This window comes from Cyprinodon tularosa, unplaced genomic scaffold (assembly GCF_016077235.1).
Source record: "Cyprinodon tularosa strain WSP-4 unplaced genomic scaffold, ASM1607723v1 ctg72, whole genome shotgun sequence".
Classification (NCBI taxonomy): Eukaryota; Metazoa; Chordata; class Actinopteri; order Cyprinodontiformes; family Cyprinodontidae; genus Cyprinodon; species Cyprinodon tularosa.
Genome location: NW_024039474.1, coordinates 700,492 through 712,274, shown reverse-complemented (window position 1 = coordinate 712,274; position 11,783 = coordinate 700,492). Strand labels below are relative to the sequence as shown.

General features: G+C 39.5%; 1 protein-coding gene across 4 annotated transcripts; it reads right to left on the bottom strand.

The window, feature by feature from the left end:
* Positions 1 to 717: 717 nt before the first annotated feature.
* Positions 718 to 11,574, bottom strand: pitx2 (paired-like homeodomain 2). 4 transcript variants are annotated; one of them, XM_038269075.1, is made up of 4 exons: positions 11,257 to 11,574; positions 7,529 to 7,597; positions 3,054 to 3,253; positions 718 to 2,348 (listed from the first exon to the last, which is right to left on the bottom strand). In XM_038269075.1, the coding sequence occupies exons 2-4, from the start codon at positions 7,572 to 7,574 to the stop codon at positions 1,791 to 1,793; spliced, it is 804 nt and encodes a 267-aa protein (XP_038125003.1). In that variant the 5' UTR covers positions 7,575 to 7,597; positions 11,257 to 11,574; the 3' UTR covers positions 718 to 1,790. The 4 variants fall into 4 exon arrangements, with proteins under 4 accessions (XP_038125003.1, XP_038125001.1, XP_038125000.1 ...); XM_038269073.1 differs by lacking the exon at positions 11,257 to 11,574 and adding an exon at positions 9,675 to 10,144; XM_038269072.1 differs by lacking the exon at positions 11,257 to 11,574 and adding an exon at positions 9,733 to 10,144.
* Positions 11,575 to 11,783: the final 209 nt, after the last annotated feature.

Genomic DNA, 11,783 nt, shown 5'->3' with positions numbered 1-11,783 from the left:
TGGAAATGTGTGGTAAACGATGTGTTGATCCACAGCTATGTCCTGCAGACTCCCGCGGCCCTCATACCTCTGCAACTCTATGTTTGCACAAGGTTGCACATCATAGTTTCTTTGTCACGTTTGTGCACATTTAAAACGTGACCAAAGAAATCAGCAGCACCAATTAAAACAATAAAAAGGGCAAACAGATGATATAAGGTCTGTTGCTTGATTACAAAAGAGAGAGAAAAAAGCAAACATGAAGAAGCAAAGCAAGTTTTAAGGTGTGTACATAACCGTCTGACAAAGAAGGGTAGATTTGATGCATGGCTGCGCTTGAATCGCCCTATTTTTCTAAGCGTGTTTTTGCAACTTTGTTGTAATGTTGCATTGACTTTATACGCAGAGCTGAACTTAATGGATTGATGTCTCTGTTGCGCGCCGTCGTGCGCCTTTTTTTTTTTTCTTTTTTTTTTGTGGATTCCCGTGTTATTTCAAGCCCCAGCGAGCAGCCGGGGCTCTTGGCTGCAGCAGGCAGGCAGACAGACGCGCATTCAGCGGCTAATCTGCCGGAGCATCCCGGTGCCATGTGTATTGGAGCTGCCCATTGTTTTCCTCTGTAGATTAGCCTCACAAGCACCTCAAACAATCGAATGGCTATAGACAGAATGTCACTGCTTTGCACTCCACTAACAGACTTCTTGCACAAAGATTCAATAAAAGTCGCCCAGCAGAATGTTTTTTTTGGAACAATATATTTACTTCCATTAAATAAAACACAATATTTTTTTGGGTGGGGGGACGTTGGGAAAAGAACAACATAATTCGTACCAAATAGTATACACAGAGCAAAAGGAAAAAAAAAATCATTTGTCGCAGGAACATTTTTGGATTCTTTTCTTTTTATCCAGAATTGCTATTCTAAATCGATATTCACACAGACATTAATAATAAATTTATAATATGTTCGAAACACACAACTGGTGCGTTTTAGTATGTACATTCCCTTTTTGTTTGCAAGCAAAACATGATTCCTTTTTTTTTTTGTCAAAGGAACTGTATTTATTTTTATTTATTATGTTTTTATTTTCTGTTTTTTTTTTTATCCACATGCGTTAATAAGTTGGAACCTGGAAAGGAGCTGCAGTGTTGGAGCGCAGCCGCTTCAACAAACAGGAGATGATCATTCAAATATATTTACACGAACCTTTTTTTTTTTCAATCAACAGTTAACGTCCGGAATCCACCAGGAAAAAAAATAAAGCCCTCATGGCGAGCTGTGAAAAGTGAAACAGGCCTTTATTTTTATTTATTTTTTGTTTTGTTTTTTTTTTTACTTGGTGAATGAGGCCAGCGCTCATGATTGAGGAAAATATTAAAATAAAAAAAAAAACAACTCCCGGTTCAATTTTCCGAGGGGGAGCTGATATTTTTTCAGTGGTTCAGTCTTCTAGTGCCCTTTTTTTCGAAAAAAAAAAAAAAAAAATGAAAAGAGAAAAGTAGCTGTAGTAGTCTTTTGTTTCTGTGGACGGCTGCTTCTAATTACCAGCACACTGCAAAAAATAACCACCGTCACAAACTAAATTTAAAATTCCCTGCATGAAAATGAATGACAGTCAATGACCCATTAGGGAATTAAATCACATTTTTTTCTCATTATTTGATGGAACAGTGGAGTCTTTCGTTATTAAATTCCCTTTAACAAGCAGTTCCAAATTATCTTTTGTAGGTTGGAAAAAAAATACTTAAAGCGTCGATTTATCCTTTAAAAATCGCAGCTCGGTGGGAATTTTTTGCAGTGCAGGTAACAATTAGACCGGCCTATCCACTGCGTATTGGCAAGCGCTCAGGTTGGTGGCTGGATTCTGCACCCCGGCGTATCCAAAACTCGAGTGCTGCTTGGCTTTCAGTCTCAGGCTGGCCAGGCTGGAGTTACAAGTGTCTCTGTACACGTAGGGAGGGGTCGGTGGCGCGTAGGGACACGCCGGCGTGGGTACCCCCGAGTTGAGGGAAGGGTTACTGAGGTTGTTCAAGTTATTGAGGCTGTTCAGGCTGGATCCCGGCACGCCGGTCACCGCAGATGGCACCATGCTGGAGGTCATGGAGGAAATGGAGTTGGGAGGCGAGAACATGGTCTGAGAGGATAAAGGGTTGACGTTCATGGAGTTGAAGAAGGGGAAGCTTTTAGTGGATAAGGAGGCGGACGTGAGGCCCTTGGCGGCCCAGTTGTTGTACGTGTAGCTGGGGTACATGTCATCGTAGGGCTGCATGAGTCCGTTAAACTGCGGGCCGAAGCCGTTCTTGCAGAGCTCGGCTTGTTGGTTTCTCTCCCGTTTCCTCCACTTGGCTCGTCGGTTCTTGAACCAAACCTGGTGCACAGAAATTTCAAATAATTGCAACGATTAGAGATCAAATTCAATTTTTAAAAAATGCAATTCATTAAAAAAATAAATACATATTTTTAGGTCCAGCTTCCTTTGCAGATTGTTTTGCTTTGTTTTGTTTTTAATTTAAATAACTAAAATCCTTGCCATTAATGCGCAGAGCATTCCCGATTAAAGCCGCCATTATCAGCGCTGAATACACACTGCAGTCTCAGTGGAGCATCTTAACGTGGAGGGGATGTGTATTCCCCGGCATGCTTCCACAAACACTCTGACCTTAATCACACAACGTCAGGGCGACAATCGCAAAATACGAGCTTTGCACCTCTTTTACACGGAGGGAAGAACACGAGTGGCACGTGAATAGCCCTCAACTGTTAACAGCATTAACACAAACTAATTACACCTAATGGGCAAATAACAATAGACTGATTCTTGATTAGTGGGAAAAGAAAATCACAAAACAAATATAATTTCCAGATTACATTGATTTGTTCTAAGGTAAATAATTGTGGATTATTTTGCATTTTTTTTAAATATAATTTTCCTTTTATTATATATTTACATTTTATTTTAAATCTGTTCAGTGTTGTTTTAATTTACGTGCGTAATGGTGCCAAATGGTAACAATTAATGACTCATAAAATGTTGAGATAATTAGAAATGCTTAGTGTGTGATGTTTTGCTCACCCTGACTCTGGCCTCTGTGAGGTTGGTCCACACGGCTATCTCCTCCCTGGTGCTCATGTCCGGGTAGCGATTCCTCTGGAAGGTGGCCTCTAACTCCTGCAGCTGCTGGCTGGTGAAATGTGTCCTTTGCCGCCGCTGCCTTTTCTTCTTAGACGGATCGTCCGATGAGTCTTCGTTTTTATTTTGGATCTTTTCTTTTTCTACAAGCAAAAGAAAAGTGATTAATAATTAGTATTATACAAATAAAAAATGCATTTTTCTCTCCTCTTTTGAGGATTTTTTTTAGGGAAAAAACATGATTAAATTGCTTAAATAAATTAAATATTTTCAGTCATATTCTACTTTTAAGAATCCTTTAGAATACTGATAATTCTTTTAGTTTAAAAGGAGATAAGTTTAAAACCTAACACACAAATAAGCTCCTAATGAAATGACAGCACGCCTGTAAAAGCTCCTTTCATATTGACGGATCGGAGATCTGATATTTCATAACAAGATGACATCTTGGGCGCTCTGAAAAGGCGGGCGGTTCTTACCCACAGACTCTGGGCTCGATGTGTCCGACACAGTGTGCACCTCTAACCGGTGCTTAGAGTCCACGGAGCGCTGCAGCGGCTGCAAACTAGAAGCCATCGCCAAAGCCGTGTGGTGCGTGGAGGCGAGTTTATTCCCTGTGAGGTGGTGCTCTATATTTAATGGATCCCTCATAGAGCTCATCGGTGAAAGATCTCACAAGCTTCTAACACAGGAAGGCTGAGCGGAAAGTCCGACTCCGGAATGTGTTCAGCTGTCCAAAAAGCGCACAGCAGCACGGTTCCTCTCGCTGAGATGAAGCTCTCTCTCTGTTTAAACTGGAGGACGCTTTAAAACAGGCCATTGAAGTTTGTCACAGCATCGGTGGAAAACTGCCGCTACCTTGGCTGACTATCAGAGTGACAAGGACAGGTAGGTGATATTAGATCCAGAGGCTTACACACACTCCAGCGCTCTCTGCTCATTTCAGCTGTTGCCTGTGCCTCTGCCTATCCAACTGCGCCCCTCTCCAAACCTCCACGTCACCGCTTGACGCCCGCCCTAATTCTCTCTGACAGGCGCGTCCATGTGGATGAGTCCAACCAACCGGAGCTCTCAGAAACGAGATATGTCTGCCAGTATATTTATGCCGGGGCTGGTGCTTATTTTTCTCTCCCAAATAAAAGCATGTAAAGAGAGATGAGACGCACGGTGTACCCAGCGGCGCTCCAAGCTGCCGCTGCGCAGCAGCGCAAGACCAAATAAAATGAAAATAACACAGTTTGGCCTCATTTTATGAGACAGGTCCAGTGGCCCAGTAAAGAAATGTAGTGCAGCTGATATCCAGGTTGAGCTGCGCGCTCTCAGGCTCTGTCACTGGTATTATTGAAAGGCGCAAAGAAAATAGACGCGCTCTGAATATCAAAGACAAACACCCTCTGCAGCACAGAGGTCCCGTTAAAGGACAATCAAATGTTAACTTCAAAGAATGGCTGTGCTGGCGCCAGCGCGCTCCAAAACTCTCTGTGCGCACTTGTCAACTGACGCTAACTGCCAGACACGCATGCTATGTGAAAAAAAAAGCGCACGCGTGCAGCCTGTGCTGTTAGCACAGAGGTGCTGAACAGAGGCGCAGAAGTAAAATAATCAAGGTATTCAGTCATAAAGGCATTATTTGGCTTACAACATTCATCATAGTTTTTTTACATTTTCCATCTGATTTCAGGGAAAGGTGTCGCTTCGGTTAGACCAACACGCGCGAAACGGATCTTTGTTAGAACAAAATCATCCCCACAGCATGGTGCTGCCACGACCATGCTTCAGAATATTAAGTGCTGCTTAACTACAATGATTTACTTGAAGAGCTTCCATTGATTTTGACGTTCTCCACACCAAGGTTCATTGGAAGAGTGGATTAATCTTTCAAAATAAAAATAGATAAATTGTCCTTCCTTTTAAGGGATTTAAAACCCAGGCCTTAATTCTACTTCAGTTCAAAGTGATAATTTATTCAAACCAAATTTAAACACATTTTAACTGACAGTGCACACCTTTTTATTTAACCTTTGTTAATATTTCCTTCCAAGCAGTCTGCCCCTCATATAATAAAAAAAAAGCTGATCTTTGTATTTTCATAGTGTTTTATTGAAATTTGGTTGGGAACACAACAGACTAGAGGATACCTAATGGGACGGGTGTCAATGTGAAACTGTTATGTGTTTGAAGATTAAATTATTCCTGTGTCCAACTTGATCCTATTTAGAGATTAAACTAAATCTTCCAGATGATCTCCACTGGACTTTTTAAGGAAACGTATCAGAATTAAATTTACTATAATCATTTAACAGATCAGTTTTATTCACAAACCAGCAATCTTAGGACAAACTGCATCAGCAAACAAACCTTAGTAATGATTTCAGTTGATAAAATGACGCAGTAAAGCAACCATATAATAAACAGAGTTTTTCAGTGCCAAAGGCATAAAAAAAAATGGGGGAAAAGCCGCGAGCAAATTCAAAGATCCAAACAACATGACCACCCGGACTTTAAATGTGAACTTTTCCGATTCAAGACATGCAAAAGAGCCGCGCACAAGCTGTCATGAAGTGATCCTCTTGACCCCCTCAGTGTTAAGGTTCTCAGATTCATTAAATGAACCAGGACGGAGGCACACAAGCCTCCAGCAGCCACGCACACTCAGTTTGGCGAAGACAGATGACTTCATCTGAGCGCTTAAAGCTGACCTGTCCTCACTTTGCTGCTGGATCCCGGAGTCTGTTACATGTGCTGATATTTAACCGTTCATATCTATATAATTTAAAGAGGGGAAAGAAGGACTAAAGTAATGAGTCAGAGAAAAAAAAAGAGCACAAGGGGCAGATGGAACACCATGCATGCCGAGCAGAAACGATATAAAATCATCATCATCAGCAGCATCAACATCATCATCATCGTTAGAGAAATAAAAAAAGGGGCCCTTATATATATATATATATATATATATATATATATATATATATATATATATATATATATATATATATATATATATATATATATATATATATATATATATATATATAAAAATAAATAAATATATATTGTCATCAGTCACCATTCACACAGACCGATTACATGACAAGCTGTCAAAGTTCATGGTAATAATAATAATAATAATAATAATAATAATAATAATAATAATAATAATAATAATAATAATAATAATAATAATAATAATAATAAAGCCACAGATCAAACAGTGTGATGCTCCTTTTTTTTATTCCAGGCATATTGCAATACTAAACTTGAAGTGGATTATCGGTTTCCTCTTCATTTCTACCTTCTGAATGCTTTATCTCTCTTCTGCGGATTACTGCGTGCAATAGGCCTCCACCATAGAGGGCCATTAATTAGCAATTCAGTCAATATAGCGGGAGACGACAAGGCTTTTTACATAGGATTAAGAAGACATCAGATTCCACCATTAGCGTATTCCTGCTCACGAATGGGCTTTCATTATACATTTAGTTTTCCCAGGAGCCGATCCACCAAGCGCTGCATATATTAACAGGCCAGCACAGATGACGGGTTTTTGTCTCTCTGATCTACAGCTTCTGTTCTCCAGTCTCTGCTTCAAAATTATCATGTTATTCTTAATATGTGATGATTTGGATGAAATGCTAAAGCTTGTAGCCGCATAGGTTTTGCGTAAATTGACTGACTTAAATGTGACTTTTTAATCAAATTAGAGTGCAAAAAAAGAAATGACTGAAACAAACCTTTGTGAAAATCATCCTTCATGTGGACAGAGCCGACTCAAATGTTGATGCGACGAATTGGCTTTAAAATTACTCAAATAAATGCTGGTTTGGAATTAAAGCGATGAAACCTCAATTATGTGCTTAAATTGGGTGTCGCTAACAGCCGCCTGGTTTCAACTTAGCCTGTGGTCAAATAAATAACACACCCGACCACTAGGTGTCGCAGTAATACAAAGAACAGCAATCAGCCCAACTTGTCTTAATTCTGATCACACTGCTGAAATAGCCAGAACATATTTACGCATCTAATATGTTATTTTAAGTAATTTTAGAATTAGACTGTTAATAAGAAATAAAACTGCATTAAATTAGATCATTTTAAATGTTAAATTATTCAATGAATATTATTATTATTATCATTATTATTAGTATTATTATTATTAATAACACTGTTATTAATAATAACACTATTATTAGTAGTACTATTATTCGTATTATTAATAATAATATTATTATTAGTAGTAGTAGTAGTAGTATTAATCAGAATCATTCATAATCAGAGGCATCCTCTACATTTGTGATTTATTTTAATTAGTTTAAACTTGAGCAACATTCAGCTTGTAAATCTCCTGATAAATTCGTTTGTTTTTTTCCCCCTTCCTGGATATTTCTAAACAAATGAACAGGTATAATGTTACTCACCTATTTGTGCGCAAGTGGTGGCCAGTTTGCGGCAGTGAGACTCCATTCTGGCTCTAAAAGGTCACGGTTCTGTGATTGAAAAACAAAAAACAAAACAAGAGAGCCAGTTAGTTTGAATATTATGTGGTTGACAAATGTTTTGTTTAGTAGTTATGCTTTTTAAAATTGACTAAAAGAGGACATCCCCAGACAATAACCTAAATACATTGAAAGTGTCTAAAAGCTGATATTCAACCCGAAATGTCAGGAAACAAACACATATTGCTTTTTTTTAATCTTACCAATGTTAAAAATCACAACAAAATAAATAACTCATTGGTGATTGGCAGCTCAGTATTTCCAATAACGTATGATTTTTTTTTTTTTTTTTTGGGATGAAGTGATTCTGAAATAAAATGAATTATTTTAATGATCTCTATTTCAAAAGGAGTCAGTCATTTTAAACACAAGTGTTTAAAATGATTGTGACGCCCTCCTTACTTGTTGTCAGACATATTCTAGATTGTTTTACCGCATTGTCTTCTTATTGTGCGGTGGGTGAAACGCTCCGTGTTTTTGCGTGAGCCGAGTCGCGTGTTTTGCTGCAGCAGTTGGAAGTGGAGTGATTCCGTGGTAAAATCACGGGATTAGAGTCTGATTGAGATGTCTGTCGGTGGGATATTACAAAATTCATTATCGCAACCCCTCATACTACCTCGATATGAAGTTACACAGATGGGTTTTTATTAGTCCAGGCTCACATTGTTTGCTTATGATAATTCGATGCAAGAGGAAATTTGCATGCAGTCATGCTGTTAACCATTTTCCCCCCAGTCCTCCTCCTCACCTGCTCTACATCTTCGCTGAGGCTCTTTTTTTTTTATTCTGTTCTTTTTCATTCAAAGGATGCAGATATTGGAGGTTAAGTTTTACACGGTGTGTACCTGCGCGACAATTCTCCAGAAGCCTTTCTCTATATTTCAGCAGCAAAATGAAATAGTGGGGGGTCAGGCTGGGAGGTGTAAGGTTATTGCATGCTCCCCCGTGTTATCTTATCACACAGATTTAATGAGAACTCCCTCCTGTATTTTAACCAGCCGGGTTCCTCTGCGGCCTCTGAAGGCACGCCTGCTTTTATTTTATTTTGTTATTTGTTTTATTTTAATACATTAAAGTTTTTTTTTCTTTTAACAAAATTCAAATTTTTTTTTAATATTGTACTTTTCGTTTAGTTGGAAGTAACCCCACCAAACCTAACAAAAATGAAATAAAATCAATCAAAGCAAAGTGAAACAACAAAAAAAAGGTAAATCCCTAATTTAATTTCACTGATTATCACTACAATAATAATAATAATAATAATAATAACCATGCTATAATTTTTTTTAAATCAACAATAGGTTTTGAGAGAGAGGAATGGAGTTGCGCTTTATCCGCCATGTAGGCCTTTCTTAATAATATCTGTTTTCGACTAATTGCCCTATGGGAGCTGTTTAAAGATAGCTGCATCAGTACCAGCATCACCACTACTTATTTTCATCCCATTCATCCATTCATTCTCACTCCGAGGAGCCCGTTTGCTCTCACCACCAACAGTTGATGTGAATCAGTGACTCTCGTGGCACCGGGCCCAGTGCAGACAGAAAGCTGGCATCGTCCCACGCAGGCTTTACTCGTGAAATTAGCACAGCGTGAGCATGAGGCTGCAGCCGTCACCGGGAGGATGAGTCCACTAACCTCCATCATATGGTGCTGTATTAATTAAAGGCGCGAGGCTATCATCGTCATGGTGTTTTTTCTATCTTTTTTCTTCCTAATTTGCTCTTCAATATGATTAATTGAAAATTTCTAATTAAATAAGCTGCTTTTTTAAGTTTATAAAAGATTTAAAACATTTTTTATCGGATTTAAAATAGTATTTACTTATTTACTTTTCACCTCCTTTAATAGATGTGACCCAATTTAACGCACAGCAGGTTTTGCTCTGCGCTCTCCCATGTCCCAGCTCTCCATCACTGCTATAATAACGCCTCATGATCATCCACGGACCTGCGCGTCAAACCGTGCCCCTCACATCCCCATATTTATGTTCCACCAGTTTCGGCTTTCAAATAAACATCAGAAAACATACGAAGTGGAACAAATTCCCTCACTTGCATTGACTCACATTCTCAGTTCTCCCGTTTGAACCAGTGCGCTCCAGCTCCTCGTGTAGACCTACTCACCAGCTGCGGTCGCCGGCCGGGTGAGCTTCTTCTATTTCCAAGCCGTCGGCTTTTTTTTCTTCTTCTTTTCTCTTGTAAAGTGAGGAGATAAATCCCACCGTCCACACACGCTTCGACGCTGCGCACACGGCGACAATCAAACAACCTCGAGGTCCAGCAGGGGTAAACTTTCTATTAGTAAACGTGAGCGTCGCATGGAGCCGCGCGTATCCACCTCTCCAAAAAAAGTATAACAGCGCTTCCTTTAGGTCTGTATCATTAATGCGCATAAATAAGAGTCTGTTTACAGCTTGCGGAGAAAGTGCGAAGGAGGCGCTTTCATCCGATTCTCCCCTTGGCTCGTCCTCTTCTGTCTTCCTCAACTTTTTTTTTCCTCCCTTGAAAGACGATCCAAGAGTGGCGCAATTTTTCCAGCTTTTGAGCGCAGAGGGGAACTCGGCGTGCGTGCGCGCGCGCTCACAAAGGGAGGTGTGTGTTTGCAAAAGAGCAGAGGGCAACTTTCAACTTTCACCAACAATTCCAAAATTCTGATGCGTCTTTTTAAAGACAAGCCATATAAAAAGTGCTTTTTTTGTGAAGATTAAAGACATGTGATTGTTTCATTTAAACGACAAAAATAATTTCCACAAATAAAATGTACTTTTATTTACATTTAATCTACATTTAAATGAGCAAAGACCAATTTTCTGATTTTCTAAAACTAGACAGATTAATTTTAACCCGTTTTTTTTTTCAAAGCACGGAGAAACCTTTTATAGCTAATTTAATACACCTACAAAATACAATATTTCAAATAAAAGCGATGAGGAGTTTTTATAGAGATGCACTTGGCTCTTTTTGCGGCAGACGGAGCGCTATCGTATTGCGGATTTATGTGCGTATAGAGTGAACAGCTGGCTCGGATGCAAATGTCCTTTATGGATCCGTTTCGTTTGATGCAGACTGGATGCGCGTTCCACCCGCCTCTTAAGTCAGGCGAGCAGACCGGACGCAGGCCTGCGTTAGCTCTCCTCCCCACCACCCCAGCACATAATCCGTCTTTTACATTTTTAGTCATACTCCCATTAAAGCTGTAATTAATGCACGCATCCACATGGGAATTTCTAAGAAAAAAATGAGGGAAACTGAAGCAAAACGTGTCATTTATAAAAAAAAAAAAAAAAAAAAAAAAGTAGGAGAGAGGACTTAAAATCAAATAAATGGAAACGCATAGATTGACATTCATGCTTTAAAAATAATTAAGAGGAGGAATAAACAAACTCTAATGTGCATTAAATATTTATGGTCATTTGAACCTGCAGATATGCAGCGGGAATGGTGCATAAATTCATGTCAAACATTTTTTTTAAGTGTGTTTAGGTGCATAATTCCAAAAACGTGCAAATGACAGAAAATATAAAACTAAAAGTAGAGCTTCAGCCCTGCATGACAGATCTCCACATCACGCCCCGCCTGCAAAGGAAGAAAAGAGGGGGTGCGCAGCGTCTGGAGAGGCTTCATACTTCGGCCGTGTGCTTCTCTTACCTTCTTATTCAAAGAGAGGAAGAAAAAAAAAGCCTCGTCTTTCTCACGCAGAAAGATGCAGAGGAATGCCTGAAGTTCAGACAAGGCTGGCGGGTATGAAATCTTTCGCCTCGGGGGCAAACCGGCAGCTTCTTTTCATTTCAAGCGCTTATCGATTTGCCGTTGTCATCTTTGGCGACGCAGAAGGACACTTGAAAGAATTTCTGATGGGGCTGTGATGTGAGAAGCAGGGTGACCTGCTCTGCCGGTGCTCTCTCCTGACTCTTAACGAGCACATCAGCCAGTCTGTGTCAGCGCAGTTTGGACACTTCAACTTTTCCCTCCTCCTGCATGCGCTGGAGAGGATTTCAAAACACTCTCTCCAGCTTTTTATGTATATCAGCACAGCATCCAAGCCTGCACTACAGGGAGGAGAGATGATAGACTACCCAGCAAGTCACTTATTAACTAACCTTACAGTTTTTTCGTTCTTTAAATATTTTTTCACCCTTTACTTAAAAAAAATATACATTTGTTTTTCTATTGCA